Source organism: Ovis canadensis, chromosome 25 (genome assembly GCF_042477335.2).
Source record: "Ovis canadensis isolate MfBH-ARS-UI-01 breed Bighorn chromosome 25, ARS-UI_OviCan_v2, whole genome shotgun sequence".
Classification (NCBI taxonomy): Eukaryota; Metazoa; Chordata; class Mammalia; order Artiodactyla; family Bovidae; genus Ovis; species Ovis canadensis.
Window position 1 is genome coordinate 61,171,764 of NC_091269.1, and position 24,837 is coordinate 61,196,600.

A 24,837-nucleotide genomic window follows, 5' to 3' on the forward strand; every position below is an offset into this window, starting at 1 on the left:
TGGTCACCTTCATGTAGACCCACACATGGTATTCATTCTGTGCGCGTGCACTCCTGGTTTTTTTTGTTTTTTTTTTTTTGGTTTGTTTTTGTATGACCTAATCTCTTCTTATAAGGATACTAGATTGCATCAGGGCCTCCCTGGTATCCTAGGACCCCCACACCCACTACTTCTACTATCAATGACCATGTGACCCACTCACAAACACTTTTGATGAAAAGCTAAATATAAATCTTATTCTACTTGATATGCTGTGTAATAAAAACACCATGTGCTTGGAGACAACTGCTTTAAGGCAAGAGTTTAGGCAGTGAAAGCAGGCTCACATTTAAAAGGTACCTAAAAGATATTCCTTAGTATCATGAGTCATATAAAAGAGAAATTATAACTGTTGACATATCAAAGAACAGTCTTTTTAGACAGCTTTTCTGAGGAATTAAAGAAAAATGGAATCTGTATGTAAGTTCAATTTTGGAAAATAATGCATTTACTCTTCAAACTTTTTATGGGATCCCTTTGAGAACTTCAAATGTTAAAATAACCTAATTGTATATTTTAAAAATATGTTCAACAGCAAATTAGATTCTCAAGTACATTAGGATATAAGATAACAAATGTAATTATATTGGAAATATCCCCTAAGTTTTAAGCATAGTAAAAGCCTATCTGGATTATTTGGCTATTTTATAAACAACAACAGGAAAGGTAAGGTACTTGAGCTGGGATTAGCAGAGCACCACACAGAGGCCATTCCTGTGGTCAGACCCAGGGAAAAGATGTGAGGACGATATACAGAGGGCCACACATGCCAGTCCAGCAGCATTCCCAGCTCCCTTGCAGCGGTACACCCGGTCGGCTCTCATTGCCAAAAGCCTGTGTAGGGACTGGCACATGGGGGTCATGCAAAACACACGCCTTGTCTAAGCAGAGAGTTTCATGACCAAACCCTATTCATGGAAGCTAAAAAGTGGTTTTCAGAATTGGGTCAGTCTTGGCCATGAGAGTAATTTGAGGAACTAAAGAAAAAAGCAACAGTTTTGGTAAGGCCCTATCTACCTAGAGAACAGAATAGGAATGCTATTGTAAGTTAGTTAGTTTATTATGGTTAATTAGTAAAAACCTGAACTAACAATAGGTCTAGCTCATTTTTATATTTCTGTAACACAATTAAAAAAGAAAATGATCACAGGAGATAAAACTAAGCACAGAAAGCCATATACTCCATCATGAATACGCCAGATTGCCAAATAAATGATTTACATGACTCGTACCAATATGAGAACAACAGTGACTTCACTTTCACGGTTTATCTGTTTCAATCCTGACAGCATACCTTGCAGAGAAAGTGTCATTGGGTAGGTCTGAAAAAAACTCTCAGGTTCATTCATTTCTGTATCGTTTTAAAATGATAATGTTCCAAAGCAGCTAAATGTACTTGATGAGATAAATGCACGTGTGGGGCTTAATATCAAGCAACAGTCTATCTGGCATCAGTCGTCAAACAATTACAAAACGGAAAGCACATCCTGTACAAGCTGACAGACCCATTAACTCAGGAGCGCTGTGGGCAAACGTCCTGACGCTGCAGGAGTTACCAGAGAGCATTAATTCAGCATTAATAAAACGGCAGCAGATAGATGCAGCTGCCAGACGGACGGAGAAATAAGGTTACTGGCCTTGTTAAGCTCCCGTCTGATCTTCTCGGGCGCAAACTGGTCGAGGTAGCGTCGGAAGTGCAGGGCGTCGATGGCAACGATCTCAGTGCTGCGCCGCTGCCAGTCGTCCCTGGGGCAACAGACAGGGGCAAGGAGGAGTGGGGAAAGGCCCTCAGCAGACAACAACCCCCCACAGGGCAGGGTCGGAGACTTCGGCAGGGCTAATACATTACAAACCAACCGAACAATGCCTTTATGTCTCAGCCAATCAGGAAGTCCAAGGCACATGTATTGTGGAGTACCAAGCATTAAGCAGTAAAACGAAAAGATAGAATATACTGTAAACAGATACATCATTAACAGTGAGTCTTTGAGGTTAAAAGATTTGGTGGGCAAACCAAAGGGATTTAGCTCTCTGTTTTCCTCCCAACACCAAAGACCTGGCCTTTGTATCTGGACAAGAGCTCTTTCCTCTGTTCTGGAAGAACTGCTCTAAGTCACTGAGTTTGTAACATCACCGTATATTGTCCAAAAACTAGTCCCAAGGAGTCAAGTGCTGAGGTTAAAAAAAAAGTGTAACAATTCAATATTAAATTCTACCTGCTGCCTTCAACTGCTGAGTGCACAAAATTATTTTTAAAAAGGCAAATAAATCAAAGCAAACAACAACAATTTGCCTGTGGAGACAGGAAAAGTTGGATGAGATGGTGATTTTGGAAACATGAAATTCTAAATATTCATCTCTTCATAAACATGCATGTAATGATATTCCCATCAGTGCTTCACACTGAAGAACAGCAACAGACGCCTTCATGCTAGTCTGTAAAGAATTATAAAGAATTAAAAATCCACCTTAGTAACTGTTGCAGCCATATGCTTTATCCAAAACAAAGGCAGACTAGCAACTGGACTTGAGATATTACAAAGAATAAGGCTGTATGGCCACAAGGGCGGGGGCTGATTTTTTCTGCCACAGTGGCTCTTCCCACTGAAACACACACAATTTGCCACACACAGGTTTTCAATAAAAATTTGCCTCTGGGGAAGCAAAAATGTCGAAGTGTAAGAATGTACTTCAATAAGAAACCAGAGACAGCAGCATCAAAGCTCACCATAGGTTCTGCCAGCAACTGTTTTATGGTATTAGGCAAATTGTCCCAACACAGGTTTCCCCCACTTACCTAATCTCACAGAAGTTAAGGACAACTAAGAAGGCTGTTTAAAGGCTTCAAGCTGCAATTAGAATCCACTCGAATTAAGTTTGTTGTTGGAAGTTAACCTTCATTGGATGCTTACAATCGGCAGCAGAGACGCCTGCAGAGAGCTGTGCCCTTCCTGGTCTCAGTTTAGATATCTGGCCTTTCTTTCTCTGGTCTTCTCTGAGTATATAGAGCTGGTGAATCTGTTTTAACTACTAGTGAACCCGTACTATCGAATTCAAGAAGAAAATTATATTTCTGAAGTGAGAGTAGATGGAAGACAGAACGTACCAGGGCCAAGCCCACATTCCTTGGCTTTGGGCCGTGTGATACTCAAGTAGAGATGAACTCACCTTCCGCTCCTGTCTTCGTGGCTCCGGGCCCAGCGGTATGTTTCGGCATAGCCTGTGTATTCACTGTACTGTTCAGTACCTGAAACAAATAATCTGCCACTATTATTTTTCAGAAAAAATTATTTCTTAAAAACTACACCCTCTAAAGGGTCTCTGTTAAGAAACACAAGCAGATAAAAAAACCCACTAGTCTTAATGACTTATTATTTCATATGAAGAAAAAAATGATGCTTCCAGAAGCAACCACAATATTTAACATACAGTGAATGAATGGTCCAATCAACAAAGAAAATAAAAGTCTGCCATATTCATTTTTTCTTTGATGAGTACATAAAGACTGTGTTTTATAAAAGTCCACTGTCTTCAGTGTCTGTAAACTGATGGTAATATTTAATTTGCATTGTTGAGAAAATAAATTTTATATAAAAACATTCCCTAAGAAAAGTATCAATAAGATTAAATTTAGGATTTGCCTACCAATAGGCAAAATACTTCAAAGGGCTTTGTATAACCAGGATATTATGCATGAGAAGACAGGGAGGGAGAAAAGCATAATTAACATCTGATAAGAACAGGTACCAAGCCTGGCCTTTAACACAGGCATCTAATTCATGGGACCTGAACATAAGAACAAGGGCGGTGTCCACAGCGGCGATAATTTCTACTATTTCACTAAATAAGCTCATTCCAACTTCTATGGCCAACTCAATAACTGCTTGATAAGAATCAACAAACAGTAAAATTAAAAGCTGAAAACCCTGAGCAAGACAATACTTTTCACGTATGAAAAAGAGAAACAAGACAACACTGAGAACTAAGATTAATGCTATTTTTAGTACAGCTGACTCTTGAACAACGTGACTGAACTGCATGGGTGCTCTTACACTGCAGTTTTTTTCAGTGGTAAATGTTACAGTGCTACACAATCTGCAGCTGATTGAATCCATAGATGTAGTCCCCATAAGTGAAGGAAACAGGTATTCAAAGGGCTAACTTGTAAGTTACCTACACACATAAGTTGTATGTGGATTTTATGGTCCTACTTTTCTCTTCAAAAGATATACTTCAGTGGCAAAGTGAAAGTCACTCAGGTGTATCTAACTCTTTGCAACCCCATGGACTATACAGCCATGGAATTCTCCAGGCCAGAATACTGGAGTGGGTTCTAATGCCCTCCTCCAGGGGATCTTCCCAACCCAGGGATTGAACCCAGATCTCCTGCATTGCAGGCAGATGCTTTACCAGCTGAGCCTCAAGGAAAGCCCAAGAATACTGGAGCGGGTAGCCTATCCCTTCTTGAGTGGATCTTCCCGACTCAGGAATCAAACTAGGGTCTCCTCCACTGCAGGTGGATTCTTTACCAACTGAGCTATCAGGGACGTCCATACTTCTGTGGGGTTCCTACCAAAATGAATAAACTGAATCTAGTTCTGAAAAAACACGGGGCAACACCTCAAAAGAGATATTCTACCAAGTGATGGTCCCATCACTTCATGGGAAATAAATGGGGAAACAGTGGAAACAGTGTCAGACTTTATTTTTCTGGGCTCCAAAACCACTGTAGATGGTGACTGCAGCCATAAAATTAAAAGACGCTTACTCCTTGGAAGGAAAGTCATGACCAACCTAGATAGCATATTCAAAAGCAGGGACATTACTTTGCCAACAAAGGTCCGTCTAGTCAAGGCTATGGTTTTTCCAGTGGTCATGTATGGATGTGAGAGTTGGACTGTGAAGAAAGCTGAGCACCAAAGAATTGATGCTTTTGACCTGTGGTGCTGGAGAAGACTCTTGAGAGTCCCTTGGACTGCAAGGAGATCCAACCAGTCCATTTTGAAGGAGATCAGCCCTGGGTGATCTTTGGAAGGAATGATGCTAAAGCTGAAACTCCAGTACTTTGGCCACCTCATGTGAAGAGTTGACTCATTGGAAAAGACGCTGATGCTGGGAGGGATTGGGGGCAGGAGGAGAAGGGGACGACCAAGGATGAGATGGCTGGATGGCATCACTGACTCGATGGACGTGAGTCTGAGTGAACTCCGGGAGATGGCGATGAACAGGGAGGCCTGGCGTGTTGCGATTCATGGGGTCGCAAAGAGTCGAACACAACTGAGCGGCTGAACTGCACTGAACCAAGTAATTGGCTTATATATTTTAAAAATATCAAGGTGAACAAACACAAGGTTGAGAAAGTGTCCCAGTTTAAAGAATGTATGACAAGTGTATTTAAAGAGAAGATATATGCACCCTTATGATCACAGCGGCACTGCTCGCAACAGCCAAGACACGGACGGACACACACACGCGGACACACACACACGGACACACACACACACGCGGACACACACACAGTGAACTATGACTGAGCCACCAAAAAGAATGGAATAACGTCACCTGCAGTAACATGAATGGACCTGGAGACTACTGTACTAAGCAAAGTAAGTCAGCAGAGAAAGATACCACAGGACATCACTTCTATATGGAATATAACGACACAAATGAGCACATTTACAAAACATACACAGACTCAGACACAGAGAACAGGCTGTGGCTGCCAAGGGGAAGTGAGAGTAGGGGCGAGAAGGACTGGAAGTTTGGGAGCAGGAAAGGAAAATTACTATATAAAGTGTGGGAACAACAAGGCCCTACTGTAGAGCAGAGGGCACTGTGTCCAATATCCTGCGACAGACCATAAGGGAGAAGACCATGGAGGAAGCCGCATGCAGACCTACACGTGACTCAGTCACTGCGCTGCACAAAGGACAGCAACATGACGGTAAACTGTTCTTCAACAAAACTTTTTTAAAAGTCAAATCTTCCCAAACTGATCTGTAGATTCAAAATGGCCTTAATTAAATTAAACTTCTAGGACTGCCCTGGTGGTGCAGCGGATATGAATCCACCTGCCAGTACAGGGCACACAGGTTTGATCCCTGGTCTAAGAAGATTTCCACAGGCTGTGCAGCAACTAAGCCAGTGAGTCGCAACTGCTGAGCCTGTGTGCCTAGAACCCATGCTCCACAGTGAGAGAAGCTACCACAATGGGGAGCCCAGGCACCACCACTGAAGGGAAGCCCCCACTCGCCACAACTAGAGAAAGCACGCACAAAGCAACGAACCCCCAGCGCAGCCAAAACACGTAAGTAAGTAAACAAAATTATTTTTTAAAATTCTAAGAAGCTTTTTTGTAGATAAATTCAAGAAACAACTCTGAAGAACAAAGTTGGAGGGCTCACAATGATTTCACAAATTATTATAAAACTACAGTAATCAAATCAGAAAGAACTTAAAAAAAAAAATAAACCCTCGAAAACAAAACAAAACCCAAAACTCCAAATTAATAAACTGGACTTCAAAATTAGAAACTTCTGTTTTTCAAAAGTAATTGAAGATAATGAAAAGATTTATTCCATGTACCTGATAAAAGACTTACCTAAAACATATAAAGCACCTCCAAAACTCAAGAGTAAAAGACTATACCATGGCTGGTTCATGCTGATGTATGGCAAAAACCACCACAATACTGTAATCAGCCTCCAACGAGAATAAAGAAATTCATTTAAAAGAAAAGAAACCCCAACTAAAACACAGGCAAAAAGATGACTTCATGTGAGTAGCCATATGTCAAAACTTACGAACTGTATACTTTAAATATATATAATTTGTTATATGCCAATTATACTTTAATAAAACTGTTAAAAATGTAATCCATCTTCTTCACTAGACTGACAGCTTCTCAAGGGCAGGAACTATAAATTATTAACGTTTGTGCCTACATTAGCATCTTCCCCTGGAGGAGGGCACAGCAACCCACTCCAGTATTCTTGCCTGGAGAATCCCACAGACAAGGAGCCTGGTGGGCTCAGTCCCTGGGGTCTCAAAGAGTCGGACAGGACCGAAGTGACTTATCACGCACGCACAATGTAAGAATACAGGAGCAGCTGAGTAAGTACTTGCTGCATAAACATAATTAATGAGCAAAACAGGAAGTACACTGAGGTTAAGATGAATCCAGAAATACTTAATCTGGGCTGTTATGTAACTGACATATATTTAAAAATTCATTTACCAAGAGCATGGCATAGAGCCGTGAGGAATCACCCAAAGTGAACCCCCGAGTAGCCTAATCTCACTGGACTGCATTTCAACACCTAAAAATCAAGCCTGTCAATAATTTTTATATTGTTTATCTCACAGAATTGCCTGGAAAACCAAATAAAACAAATTTAAAACCCTTCAATACCTTCAGTTGGTATTTGGTGTCATCAGACTTAACTTTGTAAGAGAGTAGAGAAACCAAGGGATTCCCTGGTGGCTTAGCTGGAACAGAACCTGCCTGCCAGTGCGGGGGACATGAGAGACACGGGTTCGATCCCTGGATTGGGAAGATCCCCCAGAGACGACAAGAGCAACCTGCTCCAGTATTCTTGCCTGGAAAACTCTATGGACAGAGGAGCCCGGCAGTCACAGAGAGCTGGACATGACTGACCACGCAGACACATATGCTAGAGAAACCAAAGCCATCTGACTCCACTTATGCAAGGCTGGAAAGGAGCCTGGTCCGCCGGCATGACTGGAAACAGAGAGACGGGAACAATCTTCTTCTGTCTTTGGCCCCGCAGTGGGCAAATCTGTTTATTATTCTTCGCAATAATAATAATAATAATGATAATAATGCCTACTCTGATCTCTTAATTACAGATAACAAACACCTGTCTTTTGAAAAGTGGCTGAAAAATATAAAATACCAATGATCAATTTCTACTGCATCTTAGAGCGGTTTCTGTCTTCTTTCCTATGAGAAACAAAGCTAGGTTTATTTCCTTCAGGTTTGGGAAATCAAAAATGTACATACAGAAGCTTTTGCTCTCAACAAATTAAATCCTGAGTTTTCTAGGAAACATCTTTCACAACTATGTTGTTTGTTCTGAAAGACAACTGCCCTTAGCTTGTTGAAAATTTAAATTTGTTGATAAACTTTTCTGAAAATGCAGAGGTAAACAATGATAACAGCAAAGAAGAGACAAAAGTCTGAATGACCTTTGTGATAGCTCTCCCTAGGGATAGCCTTAAGACTTCATGCTCAAAGATTAATCTTCACCTAAGTTAAAAACTTAAGGAACCCATTTAAATCTTTTCAAGAACTTATTACAACTTTATGAGTTCTTAGATTTAGTAGTAGTAAGAAAAATTCTTATTTTCTTTTATTAGTAATGAAAATTTATGATGAGAACAGCAAAAGATAATTGGAGATGAAAGAAATTCTACATACTAATGGGTTATGCCCCTAGCAAGAAGGTTTATACAAAACCATCTACCCCAATTTTATTAGTATCATTAAAACAGTGGTGGTTATGCAGCAGAAAGAACACTCTTGCCTTTCATTCCCATGACTAATAAAAATTAAGAAAAGTCAAACTCCAACTGAATTTGGGTCTTTCCCAATCAGCTGGTGTCATTAGTAGTGATGCAGGGCCGACCAACCTAGATAGCATATTCAAAAGCAGAGACACTACTTTGCCAATAAAGGTGGCTCAGACTGCAAAGCGTCTGTCTACAGTGTGGGAGACCTGGGTTCGAGCCCTGGGTTGGGAAGATCCCCTGGAGAAGGAAATGGCAATCCACTCCAGTACTGTTGCCTGGAAATCCCATGGACAGAGGAGCCTGGTATGCTACAGTCTATGGGGTCGCAAAGAGTCAGACACAACTGAGTGACTTCACTTCATTTCAGTCAAGGCTATGGTTTTTCCAGTAGTCATGTATGGATGTGAGAGTTGGACTGTGAAGAAAGCTGAGCACCAAAGGTTTGATGCTTTTGAACTGTGGTGTTGGAGAAGACTCTTGAGAGTCCCTTGGACTGCAAGGAGATCCAACCAGTCCATTCTGAAGGAGATCAGCCCTGGGATTTCTTTGGAAGGAATGATGCTAAAGCTGTAACTCCAGTACTTTGGCCACCTCATGCGAAGAGTTGACTCATTGGAAAAGACTCTGATGCTGGGAGGGATTGGGGGCAGGAGGAGAAGGGGACGACCGAGGATGAGATGGCTGGATGGCATCACCAACTCGATGGACGTGAGTTTGAGTGAACTCCGGGAGTTGGTGATGGACAGGGAGGCCTGGCGTGCTGCAATTCATGGGGTCGCAAAGAGTTGGACATGACTGAGCAACTGAACTGAACTGAGGGCTGTTTTTGTAGCGATGGGCACCTCTAGTGTTACTCAACGAAAAGCACCAGTACTATAAACAAGGGGGTCCACTTCTGTCCTTTCTATCAATTCTGTTGATACTCAAAAAGATGTAAGGACCTGTGATGCTTAGGACAATCTGATTCACTAGAGGGCAGGTTTTATATTAAGCACACAAACGTTCTGCTCAGTAAGTTTCATGCCTAGGCATTTTCTTTATGTTCTCACAGAAATTTCAAAACAATATCACAGCACCACAGTAGCACCTTTTAGTACCGAAGCTATTTATTGGATGTTCTGGGGGAACATTAGGGGAAAAGCAAAGCAGGGGGAAGATTAGAGTTTTTAATTCCTTCCCTCTATCCATACTTATTGAAAGGTTTTAACTCATGACTGCTCCAGGGAGAATTACAGCAAGTAGAGGAATAACACTGTCTGGATAAAAGTATCTGCCTGTTTGCACGACCTGTTTCATATTCATTTAAAAGTCTGATACCAACCAGATGCCCCACAATGATGATAAATTTAATTTATTTCCAATTTCTCAAACTCTTCTACAGATTCAGGCAGCACAGTCACAGCCATTAGCTCACTGAGTCTGGATGAATCATTGAAGGAATGGAATTGATCAGGCAGATAGATTGCAGTACATGGTTAAGAGTCTCCAAAGAAGGGAGATGGCAGAAATCCAACATCAAATAGATGATGAAATGGCCATTTCCATTAAGGGAACATCACATCACAGATATTAATTAGGAGGCACTAAAATAGAGTTAAGTGGATATGGGGGAAAATGCTGAGGTAAAGTCGCCCCGGGTGTCCTTAGCCTGCGGTGATTACAGATGGGAAGGTGAATCATGGATCTGCGATTTTCCATCTATTTTACAATGGCTGCAGGTGAATCAGACCAGATATAACTCCAGAGTGATGAAGCTTGTTTAGACTGGGGAGAAACTATCCTTAAAAAAGGAAAAAAATCTAATGTTTTACTAATCCCAGGGGAAATTACATCCTTTATTTACAGAAACATTGATGGAAAATGGCAGGAGACTGCTTCTCTCGTGCAGCAAAAGCGCAGCAAGTGAGACAGATGAGCTTTCAGTTTAGATGCCCTGCACTCTAACACATCTCTTACAAATTCGTCTTTAAAAATGGATGGAATATTTTGTTCTGAGTCTTCAGTTCAAATCTAGCTTAACAGCTAAAAATTAAAAATCTTTTAAGAGTATTATTCGATACACTCAAATACTGGAGACAATCACATTCCAGACCTTCAGTACCCTCTAAAACAGTCTGAGATCAATATTCAAAGTATTCATAAGCCCAACAATGAATTTATGACAGTTTAATTTTTTTGTTTGAAGTTCCATACACTTTTTGTCCCCTGATGACTTCTAACTGCATCCTTCTTAACTGCATACATGATACACAACAAATGCAGACAGACGACCAGTATGTGAGTTGAGACAATGCTGAGAATGAAAGGTTTTATCTTTCCCTTTTAGTACATTTTGGATCAACCTCAGAATACTGGATGAAATGCTTCAGGTTATTAACTTCAGGTTATAGCTGCATTTCTATCAAAGAAGAAATTTCTTTGCTGAAGTTCCATTCTAAACTTCCCACAAACTCAATCAACAATTTTTATTTTTTTGCCTTACCTCACCAAAACAGCAGAATCACAAGGATATTATAAAAAATAATACAGCATTATCTAAAAGGTATGGAATAACTTGTTGAAAGCCCTTTCACCTACAAGCACTTCTAAAAGATCAGGACACATCAGCGAAAATGATGGCATAAAAACCGCACAGAATTCCTTATCCATAAAAATAATAATTATTATTATTATAAACTAATAACAATTATCATTATAAAATTATTATTACAAAATTATTATTATAAAAACAGTAACAACTGAACACTGGGGAAACCTGCGAGCATCTTTCTCTGAACTGTAGGGATTAACCAAAGGCTCGCAGCAGTCTGAGAAGAGTTTATTAAAGAAAAACTGACTGAATATTGGTGAACACAGTGAGCCGTGTATATCTTGATAGCAAGCCTCACTCTGATCTTGAAGCTCCATGCAAGCAGGAAGAAGTGTCAACTGCCTGGTGGAGTGTTGAACGTGAGCCCCAACATAAACAGAGAGCCCTTTGGCGAAGAATGAGTGACTTATAAGTTCTAGGCTTTTAAAGAAATCTCCGTCTAATCATTAGCTAACCACTAATCTAACCATCCAGAGACTTCAGTGACCACACCTGAAATATAGATTTCACAGTATCAGGAAAGTCACTGAACAAATGGCAACAAAGACAAACTCTGAGGAAAAGAGAAAATCTGATTCCAAGAGTTGCCACGTTTAAAATGTCCAGTTTTCAAAAAATTGAGACATGCAAAGAAACAAGAAAGTTGGGTCCATCTTCAGGGAACAAAAGTATTCATGAGTAACTGTCCCTGAGAAGCTCAGATGCTGGGCTTACTAAACAGAAACTTTAAGTCAAATGTTTTAAATATGTTAAAAAAAAAAACCTAGAGAAAATTATGTCTAAATAACTAAATGAAAATATGAGAACAATGCCTCACCAATAGAGAATCTCAATAGAGATAAGAATCAAATAGAAATTCTATAGTTGAAGAGTATAGTACCTGGAATAAACATTTCACTGAAAGGATTAAAAAACAGATTAGAGATGGCAGAAGGAGGAGTCAGTGAACTCAAAGATAAGTCAATTAAAATTATCCAGTTTCAGAAACAAAAAGAATGAAGAAAAATGAACAAGAGTTCAGAGACCAATGGGATATCACCAAATGTACCAACTAAACTCCAACTCTGGCCACCTGATGTGAAGAGATGACTTATTGGAAAAGACCCTGACGCCGGGAAAGACTGAAGGCAGGAGGAGACAGGGATGACAGAGGATGAGATAGTTGGGTGGCATCACCAGCTCGATGGACATGAGTTTGAGCAAGCTCCGAGAGGTGGTGATGGACAGGGAAGCCTGGCATGCTGCAGTCCACGGGGTCGCAGAGTCGGACACGACTGAGCGACTGAACTGAACTGAACCAACACATGCATAATACGAGTCCTAGAAAGAAAGAGGAGAGAAAGGAACACAAAAAATACTTACAGATATAATGGCCAAAAATGTACCAAATTTATATAAACATTCAAGACATTCAATGAATCCAAATAGGATAAAGTCAAAGAGATCTACACATCATAGAACAGTTGAAAGACAAAGAGGGAATCCTGAAAGCAGAACACAAGGGACAAAACTTAGATACATCCCTGTAGGCTGCCTACAAATGCATCTGAGGTGAGCACTGCGGCCCCCGAGTCTTAGTCCTGTCATGTACCCCTTGGCGGATGGACTAAGCTGAGTTATACATTTGATAGGACAGGAGACGGTTTTCACCCCACTGTAATCTGAGAATGACAGCCAACCAGATTCTTCTACACTTAGTCTGTGAGTCTCCTGCACTAATCTCAAAGTGGGAATAGACTGAAAGAGGAAACGAATCTTCTTTTGCAGAAAGAAGAAAAGCATCGCCAGCTGATGGCTGGTTACAGCTTTTATACGGGAATGTCCTCTCAGGGGCACTTCCTAGGTGGTACAGTGGTAAAGAATCTGCCTGCCCATGCAAGAGACACAAGAGATGTGAGTTCAATCCCTGGGTCAGGAAGATCCCCTGGAGAAGGAAATGCCAACCCACTCCAGTATTCTTGCCTGGAAAACTCCATGGAGAGAGGAGCCTGGCGGGCCGCAGTCCATCGGGTTGCAAACAGCTGGACGCGACACAGTATGTTCTTTTAGGTACCTGAATAAAAAAGGCTTACCTTCCCTACAGTGGCTGATTAAGAGTTTCTTCAGAGTTATGAGTTAACCATCATTTTTTTGGATAGCTTATACACAAGAAAATACTCTGACATAGTGATATTGCAATCTGGAGAAACTTAAGGAAAATGCTGTAAATCCTGGTAATAGGCCTCTGAGTATAAATTAACTATGTTTCCATCTTTTCTCCTCCCGTGTTAACATAAGTCAAAGAGGCACTATGATAATCACCCTTTTTCTCTTAAGATTAGAAATTAGAATAAACATAAGGTTACGGATTCATTTCCCTTCTATAAAGCTTACTGTTGTACTGACCCTCTTCAAACTGCAACTGCTTTCTCTACTTAGTGTGTTCATTCTGAAGGACAACAAATCACTCTGGAAGTATAATAAAAGGACAGTAATAGGATTCATGCTCAAAGACAAATCACTATCTTTCTTTTAAGGGTACTATATCATAAAATTTTCAAACCAGAGAGTAACTGAACCATCTTTACCCCTGTTCCTCAGATAAAGAAACCAACAAAGAAAATGTGGGGATAAAATATCTTACTCAAGATTATGAAAATGAAACTAACAATTAAAAAAACCAAGTATAAATTAATGAAATAAAATATTAAGACTAACTCCTCTGTTGTTCACCAAAAACTATCACAACATTGTTAATTGGCTATACCTCAATACAAAATAAAAAGTTTTTAAAAAGAAATATTGGGACCAATGCCCATGGAAAAGAAAAGCTATAACTGAGTGGCCTCTATTCTTCATGATAGTCATAGATGGAGAACTATTCCAGTGTCCAGATGTCTCAGAACTGACCTGTGATGATAAGACATTCATTGTGATCCAGCACCTCAGTGAAGAGCCGTGAAGCAATCAACTCAGGGTTGATTAAAAAGCGGATTTCTTCTTGCACAAGTCCTGCACTGGTCACACCACCTCCGACAAAACGGTTTGCGAAGTCCACCTATTTGGGACGATGTGACATGTTAAATGCTGATTTCAAATACCTGCATTTATGATTAAGAAGTACTCCCTCTAAGCTCTGACCTTCCTTTCCTTCCCTATATAAATCAATCCCCAAATTATCAATCTTCCCAGGGATATTGGATTGTGGTTGACTGCACTCTTTCCACTTCACTGCAGTTAGCATCTCTGAATATTTCTTTGGATTCCAAAACCTTAGAATTTGCGTTTAGGCAAAAGCCTCAATGTAATCATATGGGCTCTTGTTTAGAAACCTTATTTGTGCTCCAAGGGCTACAAATCAAGGGAAGTTTTATCTGGAAAGGTTTTAAGGTCATTTCTCCACCACTCACTACTCAGCTTCCGTTTACGTACTTCATATGACATTAATATAATTTCACAAACCTATCTCATCTTATTGTGCTTTGCTTTATAGCACTTCACAGATACTGCAATTTTTTTTAAAAACAAACTGAATGTTTATATCAGCTCTGCATCAAGCAAAGCTCTTGGTGCCATTTAACAAATAGCATTTGCTCACTTTGTGTCATATTTTGGTAATCCCTGAAATATTTCAAACCCTCAACCAGCAAAAAGATTATGACTTGTGGAAGACTCAGATGACGGCTGGAATTTTTTTAGCAAGAAGTACTTTTTAATCAAGGCATGTACATTTCCTTAGACATCAACGCTATTGGACACGTAAAAGCCCACAGTATAGTGTAAACATAACTTTTATAAACACTGGGAAACAAAAAAGTTCATGTGACTTGCTTTATTGTGGTAGTCTGGAACTGAACCCATGATATCTTCAAGGTACATAGCCTGTATCTGTTTTATATAACATGGCAATCAAACACTTGTCCTTAAAAGATCTGAAAAGTTTAGGAAGTAACCTTTTCTGAGTAATTTTTTTTCTTTTCTAAAAAATTTATTTATTTTTAAATTGAAGATAGCTGCTTTACAAAATCGAACTGCCCTCTCACCTCCCTCCCCACCCCCCCCCCCTAGGCTACAGAGCCCTGTTTTTAATTCCCTGCGTCATACAGCAAGTTCCCAATGGCTCTCTATTTTGCATATGGTAATGATATGGTAATATAAGTTTCCACATGACTCTCTCCATACATCCCACCCTCTTCCTGCCCACCCTCCACCGGTGTCCGTAAGTCTGTTCTCCATGTCTGCATTTCCATTGGTGCCCAGCAAATAATTCCATCAGGACCATCTTTCTAAGTCCCACACATGTGCGTTAGTCTATGACGCTTGTTCTTTTTCTGCCTTACTTCTCCCTGCATAATAGGCTCTGGGATGAGCCTACTATACTCTATTATACAGAGTATCATAACTTTTTAAGGGATAAAGATTTCTTCCTTCTGAATTCAATCACAAGCCCCAACTTTTTCTTTTAATACACCTAAGGGGCGGAAAATGAAGATTAAAAAAAATCTAGTTTAACAAGAAATTAATACTTGAAATTTAGTTTAAAATTTCATGTAAGTTTTCTATGGAGCACTATGATGGGATCCCCAAGTTCCTACTAATAAAGTCGGGTGGGTTAGACAATCCTCAAGAGAAAGTGAACTCTAGAAGACAGTGAAGGACAGGGAAGCCTGGGGTTGCAAAGAGTTGGATATGACTTAGCAACTGAACAACAAGAGAAAGCAAACTCAGCCTGCCAGCATTATTTGTCTTAAACTTACTATGTCCTCAACAGTATGCCAGGCTCTATGGGGCAACACGTAAGAAACAGTTTCTAACTCTGTCTTATTCTATTTGAGGAGTTCTGTACGCAGGTCAAGAAGCAACAGTTAGAACTGGACATGGAACAACAGACTGGTTCTAAATCAGGAAAGGAGTAGGTCAAGACTGTATATTATTATCCTGCTTATTTAACTTATATGCAGAGTACATCATGAGAAACGCTGGGCTGGAAGAAGCACAAGCTAGAATCAAGATTTCCGGGAGAAATAATCAATCACCTCAGATACGCAGATGACACCACCCTTATGGCAGAAAGCAAAGAAGAACTAAAGAGCCTCTTGATGAAAGTGAAAGAGGAGAGTGAAAAAGTTGGCTTAAAACTCAACAATCAGAAAACTAAGATCATGGCATCTGGTTGGTCCTTGGAAGAAAAGCTATGACCATCCTAGACAGCATATTCAAAAGCAGAGACATTACTTTACCAACAAAGGTCCGTCTAGTCAAAGCTATGGTTTTTCCAATAGTCACATATGGATGTGAGAGTTGGACTATAAAGAAAGCTGAGCGTCAAAGAATTGATGCTTCTGAACTGTGGGGTTGGAGAAGACTCTTGAGAGTCCCTTGGACCGCAAGGAGATCCAACCAGTCAATCCTAAAGGAAATCAGTCCTGAATATTCATTGGAAGGACTGATGCTGAAGCTGAAACTCCAATACTTTGGCCACCTGATGCAAAGAACTGATTCACTGGAAAAGACCCTGATGCTGCGAAAGACTGAAGGTGGGAGGAGAAGGGGACGACAGAGGATGAAATTGTTGGATGGCATCACCAATGCAATGGACATGAGTTTGAGTAAACTCCGGGAGTTGATGGACAGGGAAGCCTGGCATGCTGCAGTCCATAAGGTCACAAAGTGTCGGACATGACTAAGCAACTGAACTGAACTAAGATTACACATATACAACAAATTGTGTACATACATAGTCACATACAATGAAAAACCCAGAATTTAGTAAGTAATGTAACAGAGACTTCTATACTGTATAGGAAGAACTCACTCCTGGGTCTCTTCTTTACTCTCACACTACGACCACACTCACACCACTTCTGACACCAGATGCGTGGATTTTCCACAATTCTGCAACAACCAGCTGGATGTCCTACAATCCAATTCAGTTCTGACACTCTCTACCAGGAGTCAGTGAATGATCACACAGGCCAAGGATTCAGTCCTACAAGACTGCTCCAGTTCAGATGCCAATTTCAAGCCCCAGACTGGTACTTCGAGTTCACCAGCTGTAAATCATAGTTTCCATTATCCCCTTCCAAGGTTTGATGACTTGCTAGGATAGCTCACAGAATTCAGGGTAACACTTTCACTTACTGATTTACTGCGAAGGATAAAGTAGAGGATACAGATGAACAGGGTTTCCATGGCAGCCCAGATGGTAAAGAATCTGCCTGCAATGTGGGAGAACAGGGTCTGATCCCTGGGTTGATGCCTCCACCCCTGAAGGAGGGCATGGCAACCCATTCCAGTATTCTTGCCTGGAGAACCCCCATGGACAGAGGAATCTGGCGGGCTACAGTCCATGGGGTCCCAGAGTCAGACACGACTGAGTGGCTAAGCACACACACAGATGAACAGCCGGATGTAGACACCAGGGCCAGGCACACGGGAAGGGGCACAGAGCCCACACCCTTTCCAGGCAAGTCATCTCCCAGTGCCTCCACACATTCGCCAGCCCCAAAGCTCTCCAAATCCCGTACTTTGAAAGTTTTTATGGAAGCTTCAGCACATTCGCATGACCAATCATTATCTGAGTCTCTAGATCCTCTCGCTTTCCCAGAGGATGGGGGGTGGGGCACAAAGTCCCAAACTTATAATCATGGCGTAGTCCTTCCGGTGCCCAGACCCCATACTGAAGGTGCCCAGGAGCCCACCGAGAGTTGTGTTATTAGAACAAAGACATACTGGGAAATTTCCAGGGGTTCAGACACTCTTAGTTAGGAACTGGGGTCAGAGACCAAACATCAGAGCAAAAGGCATTCCCAGTGCCCTCACCACACAGGAGATCACAGGGCTTTAGGTCGGTGCCAAAAACAGGCTGCAAAGACGAATACATAGACTTCCTATGATTTCATGTATCCTTTCAGACTATTGTATAAGATTTCTTAAAACTTGTATTCTTTAAAGCAATTAGATGAAATGGTCCTGTGAGGCCTATTTTACAAAAGTGAAACAAGAATATGAATTTTTAAATATTTATTATTTATTTACTTTGTTGCACTGGGTCTTAGCTGCAGCATGTGGAATTCAGCTCCCTGACCTGGGATCAAACCCAGGTCTCCTGAATTGGGAGTGTGGAAGCCACAGGACCACCAGGAAATTCCCAGGAATATGAATCTTCTGACTTGTAGAAATATACGTGAAAAGAGAGAAATCAGGAGAAGATAAAGTAGTCTTCTTTCATTACACAAGAACTTAGAAAATACTGAAAAATATGACTGGACAAGTTTTTGAAATAAGTCACCACAGTGAATCATATATATTTAGGCTTATATTGTGGCATAATGAATCAACATTAAAACTTTAGCTGATATAGAAAAATAATTTTCATTAAACTAGTCTACTGATTAGAAATAGTCACCTACCACACATAAAGTCTTTACACATTGGGTGACTCATTGCTTAAATTGCTTTAATATTCATCAAATATTAATGAGACATGCGGAGAACTATGGGATACAAAGATGAGTAAGACGTGGTTCCTGACTTCACAGCAGTTACAGTCTAGATGGGAGTCAGGCACATTGTCAGAACGGTAAGATGATTATCAAAGAACCTATTAGGATGCATTTGTTCCTTCCAAAATAAGACAGTTAACTAGAAGTGGAGCATGGGGGGAACAGGGGGCATTACAAAAGGGTGCGGCACTCCACTGAGAATTTGCTGACATTCAGGCTGAAGGAACTACCGCACAAGGACATGGGAAAAACCCCGAGCAAAGAGCTGCGTGAAGAGAGCGGCAAGCAGGCTCCTCACGCCTGCTGCAAAGCGCAGTACCTGGAGAGTCGCAGTGGGTAACGAGCTGGCCTCGGGATTTACACTGGATTCTGAAGATTCTGAGAAAGATTCCAAGAAAAATAACAACTGTATCTGTGTTTTAGGAAGATACTTTAGACTAGAGTTCAAGGAATGAACTGGAAACGGAAAAGCAGAAAGACTGGTTAGGTGAGCAGTGAGTAGTTTAGACAAGAAGCACTCCTAGGGCCTCGAACAGGTCAGTGGGGTGGCGGGGCGGGGATGAGGCCCAGCAAACAAACAAAACGCACAGCTCTTGAAAACTGAGAGACTGGCTAAACATCATGGTACTCAGAATAGAAATGAGAAACAAAGAAGTTCTGAGATCAGCTAAACTTAATTGTTACTGGAACAAGATACATAACTAAATTTAAAAGACAAGCTCTATTCAATCTATATCATCCTTGAAGATGATAAATGAAATACAGTTAGTGTGCATGCTACTGCTCATTCTCTGAATAAAAGGCCAACATTTCTTACTTAAAAGGGATGCACAGAAATAAACTCAGCATGCCTCTGAAAGCAGGAGTCTTTTAGAAAATCAAAGTTTCTTCTACTTAAAAAAGTTCTTAATCAACGGCTCTCTATTACAGGTGAGAAACCTGTCTCAGTACATGAAAACAAGCATATGAGTGCTTCTTTATTTTTAGCCTTTTTCCAACTCACTTTACTTTAAAGCTACTTGTTCAGCTTACTTAGTTTCTGAATTATAACTTGATGAAGAGAGAAATGATAACACTCCTTAGAGAGGTTTTGTTGTTGTTGCCATTCAGCATAATGTAATTTATACGCTACACCAGGAGCTTTGGAGCACTGCAATACAATATTCCCTGATCTCCTGGGGATACATGGCATGCGCAGGGAGAAAAATAAATAGAAACCTTTATGGTATTCTTTTAATCACCAAGGTTTCACACTTATCTACAATACATTCCAAGAAGTGGGGAGAATCTCAACCTTGAATGTTGTTGAATAATTCCTTGCTGAATTGTACTGTAATGAAAGGTCAGCATTCCTGTGGTGCTAACAAGCAGCAGCTTTGTTTATTTCATGTGTATTAGCCTCCCTCAGTTAATCCAAGATGTTAATGTAGCTAAGAAACTTGTCAAGACGGAAATGTGGGGGGGAAAGCGATAGTCATTCAAAACAAATTTTAGCCCTATTTCAAAATTATTGCTTTATTATATAGAAGAAAAGGGACTTGTTAAACACAAATTCTAGAAAAACTTAAGTACAGGACAAAAATTAATTCAGTTATCCTAAGTATTTTAGTCTATAATCTTCATCACTGGACGAAGGTGATTTAAAACAAAATACAGTCTGACTCTTTGAAAATATTAAACACAAATATGTCTAAATAAAAGGTCATTCTAAAAAGAATGTAGGCACCTACCTAAAGCATACGCATGAAGTAACTAGCCAAATGCAAATCAGTCAGGTCATTTTATAATAAATATTTTAAAAATAGTCCACATTCAAACAAACTGCCCATTATTTAATAACTGCATTATTTAACTTCTAACCCTATATAAACATAAGGCTCTGAAGAAAAATCAGCTGTTCTCAGCAAAAATGAAATGGTGTACAAGTTTCTTTCAAAGAAAATCAGGATTACAATGCTCTCATAAATAAGACAGAACACAAAGCACTCACATTGCATCTCTGATTAGTGATTTTTTATTTTTAAAGATCACTATAAAGCAAAAGGAAAGCACATGTTCGGGTTAGGCGTTACAATTTAAAGCTAGATACACAAAACGTTTTATTTGTGAACTCCTTTTTCCAAAAATATATTTTTAAGTAATGGCAGTAACATAGAATAATAAAAATTGAGAGATGGACAACATTACCTGCTCTAAAACAGGACATCAAGAGTCAGCAGTGAGATAGCAAGTGTATTTGGCTCACAAACCTACAACTATCACATATGGGAGAGAGGACTTTCTTATCAATCAGTTTTAGATGTCTGCCTCCTAGACCCAAGCAAGGTTGGTGGCAGAAAAACATCTCAAGCTGGTCATTATTTAGGGCAGAGCAAGAGCCTTTAAAGGAAAAGAACAAAAGTGTCTGGTGACAGCTTGTCAAGACTACACCCTGGGAGCTTCCTCCACTGTCAATTTACAATCTGTGTCTGAACCGAGGGGCCTGATGTTGTCCAGATCTTGGGGTTTTCTGTCAAAGGTGTTTTAAAGAGGCACGTGTAGGATACAGAGAACGCACGCCAGCAGGTAACAGCATTACCCAGGCTGTCAAGATGACCTGTTCAGTGTTCTTCTCCATTCTGCTACGATGCTTGTTTGCATTAAGTCAACTTAGAAGAAGATAAGCAGCTTTTCAAATTTCCTTCGCTGTCAGAAGCCTGACGACAGAGCCTCCCCCCACACCACCCCCACCACTGTGATTCACCTACCTGCAGCATGCCTTGGCCGTTTGCTTCTATGGTACCTTCGTAAGTGACGTGCAATCGAGTCAGGAGTTTCTCACATCTATGATTTAAAAAGATACTTCCTCATTTATTTTTTCAATGGCAAGTATTTCCCTACAGAAAAGTCTGACAATACAGATTAACTAGAAAAGAAAACTGAAACCATTCCAAATCTCAAAAGTCAGAAATAGATGCTTTCTCTTCACATTCCTGGGACAGTCTCCCCCAAATTTTCTTATTCAAATATATAAATATACATATCTAAATTAAAATGGGATCATATACTGTCTTGAAAACTGGTTTGCCCCTACAAAATACCAGTTTCTCCCCTTTTTGTTTTTTAAAAAATATTTTTATACAATTTTTAAAGGTTACTTTCTATTTACAGTTCTTACAAAATATTGACTATGTTCCCCATGTTGTAACATCCTTGGGCCTATCTAACATCCAACAGTTGGTATCTTCAACTCCCCACCCTATCCCTGCCATCACTGGTAAGCACTAGTTTACTCTCTGTATCTGTGAGTCAGCTTCTTTTTTGTTATATCCAGGAGTTTACTGTATTTTTTAGATTTCACATATAAGTGATATGATACAGTATTTGTCTTTCTCTGTCTGACTTATTTCACTTCTCAGCATAATGCCCTCCAAGTCCATCCATGCTGCTTCAAACGGCGAGGCGTTGCTCTTCTTTATGACTGAGCAGCGCTCCACTGGGAGAAGGAAATGGCAACCCACTCCAGTGCTCTCGCCTGGAGAATCCCAGGGATGGGGGAGCCTGGTGGGCTGCCGTCTATGGGGTCGCACAGAGTCAGACACGACTGAAGCGACTTAGCAGCAGCAGCAGCGCACTACTGTGCGTCTGCGTGTGTGAGATGTTGTCCTTTGTGACTGAGCAATGCTCCATTGTGCGTCTGCGTGTGTGAGATGTTGTCCTTTATGGCTGAGCAGCACTCCATTGTGTGTCTGTGTGTGTCACAATCTCTTCAACCATCATTTCTTGAGGGACACTTGGATTGTTCCCGTATCTTGGCAACTGTGAATGTGCTATCAACATTAGGGTGCATGTATCTTTTCAAATAAGCTTTCGGCTTCTTTTGGATATATACCCAGGAGTGGAATTACTGGGTCATACGGTAATTCTATTTTTAGTTTTTTGAGAAACCACCATACTGTTTTCCACAGTGACTGTACCCGTTTAAGTTTCTCCTCTTTAAAAGTTGAAAAATTTCTCAAAATGTTTTTAAAACTTAGGATCTAAGAAATGTTATTATTATGCTAGAATTGGCAACCTAAGGAAAAAAGCAGAAAAAAGAGACCCAAAAAATTATATACGATGCTCAGAGGGGCTCTATTTTCACTAGTTTGGAAACTGTGTGTGCATGTGTAGGGGGGTGTCTTAATGACACGCTAATATTTTTATATTAGTGAAACTGACAGGTAAGCGCAGCACCTGCAAGTCACAATTATTCTCTTTCCTTTTCATAAACCGTGGTCACTAAGGTGTACACAGGGTTCAGATGAACTACTCCCAAATTTGGCACCCTGGCATATTGAATATTTTAAGCTGAAGAAGTCTGAGAAAATGACAGAAGCAGAAAGGTCACTCTGACTTCCTCCCCCTCTCATGCTTCTTGCCTGAAACAAGCCATAAAACTCTCACGTGAGGGACACTACCTATGCCTGGAAGAAAGGAGCATTCTTATCTCTGAAGACAAACAAATGCCAAGGAGAATTCTAACGACCAGACCTGCTGTTTCCTGCAGTTTACTATAGTTACTCCATGCTTTTTTACACATCATATTCCTCCATGACTGTCTATTCTTCTCCAAACCTATCATAAAAGTACATAGATCTGTTTCTTTGGGTCTTCATTTCCTCATAAAGGTTCCTGTGTCACATAAAACTAATATTAAAAATTCCTTTTTATTAATAGCAGTTGATGATGACATTTTTTCTTAGATTTTTTTTTCTCCATTTAAACCATGATAGAATGCAACGGAATGTAACAGATATAAACCCCTTTCATAGCATGGCATAAACTTTTTGGAGGGGACTTGCATATTTTTAGAACAATTACATTTAAAAAAAAAACAATAAAACAATTCAGCTGGGGAGCTCTATTTATTTATTGGGATTTGCTCTCATCCTGGTATCAATGAGTTCAAACATATTTCTAGTAAGGCTCCAATCCAGGTTATTCACTGTAGTTCTAAAAGCTTCATTTGTACTCATTTAATCTTCACAACATCCCTATTACTATCTCCCTTTTACAGATAAGGAAACAAAAGTACAACAGGCATTTAAGTAACCTAATACTAGCAAATGCAGCAACAGAGATCTGAATCCAGAAAGCCTGAGGTAAGCTATACTTTTAGAAACATTACTTCCCAAATCTCTTGGAGAAAGTTTGATTCTTTTTAGTTTCCTTTCGGAAGGGGGGAGAAATCCTCCTTTCCTAGCTGTTTTATTCCAAGGGAGATCATCTGTGAGGATACTATGGGAAAGACAAAGAAGCATGATCCAGAAATCTCATCTGTTGTCAACTATTCTCTGTGACTGTAGTTGTCACTTCTCAATAAAATTATGAAACTGCTAGAAACTAGTTTTTTTTTTTAATAAGCATCCTTCAACTTTCTAATAGGTTTCCCCTTCTGTCCCCAGCAAATTCTTCACACCACTGCCCCAGGAATTAAACATTATTCTGGTTCTCTGTGATTAATTAAGCCACTAAGATATTTCAGAGAAGGCAATGGCACCACACTCCAGTACTCTTGCCTGGAAAACCCCATGGACGGAGGAGCCTGGTGGGCTGCAGTCCATGGGGTGGCCAACAGTTGGACACAACTGAGTGACTTCACTTTCACTTTTCATTTTCATGCATTGGAGAAGGAAATGGCAACCCACTGCAGTGTTCTTGCCTGGAGAATCCCAGGGACGGGGGAGCCTGGTGGGCTGCCGTCTATGGGGTCGCACAGAGTCAGACACGACTTAAGCGACTTAGCAGCAGCACTAAGATATTTGCTGATAATCACAGGGTTAACTATAACGCCAGAAATTCAGAAGTCAGAAAAGCCTCTAGCTTCCTGGTATCCATTTAGCTCTGTGCTCTTGGGAAAACCAAACAGTCCTCATCTCTTCTTCATCCTCTCTCTTCAAGTGAACACACGTTTCTGGTTCTGTGGGATGTCGGAGATGGATTTTAATTACATTCTCCAACCCACTTATGAAGCAACTAAAACAAGAATCAATGAAATGAAAAAAAAAAAACGTTTTAAAAGTATCAAGTTAAATTCTGCCTATCTAGGTTAAGGGGACTATCTTGATCTTCCTAAAGGGGCAGAATTATCTTATGGACACAGCACCCTCACCAATCCCTTCTCTCCCAGATGGTATACAAATAGGTGCCCTTTGACATTAGTGCCAAACG

The 24,837-nt window shown here is 40.3% G+C and overlaps 1 protein-coding gene across 2 annotated transcripts in view; it reads right to left on the minus strand.

Annotated features, from left to right (window-relative positions):
• The window catches only part of PARG (poly(ADP-ribose) glycohydrolase), a 116,953-nt gene that overhangs the window by 21,568 nt on the left and 70,548 nt on the right, over nucleotides 1-24,837 (minus strand). For both annotated transcript variants that reach the window (XM_069572293.1, XM_069572292.1), the window contains exons 12-15: nucleotides 21,393-21,468; nucleotides 14,051-14,198; nucleotides 3,208-3,286; nucleotides 1,677-1,785 (exon numbers count right to left, since the gene is read on the minus strand). In XM_069572293.1, the coding sequence (XP_069428394.1) occupies nucleotides 1,677-1,785; nucleotides 3,208-3,286; nucleotides 14,051-14,198; nucleotides 21,393-21,468 (412 nt within the window). The remainder of the gene's footprint in view (nucleotides 1-1,676; nucleotides 1,786-3,207; nucleotides 3,287-14,050; nucleotides 14,199-21,392; nucleotides 21,469-24,837) is intronic.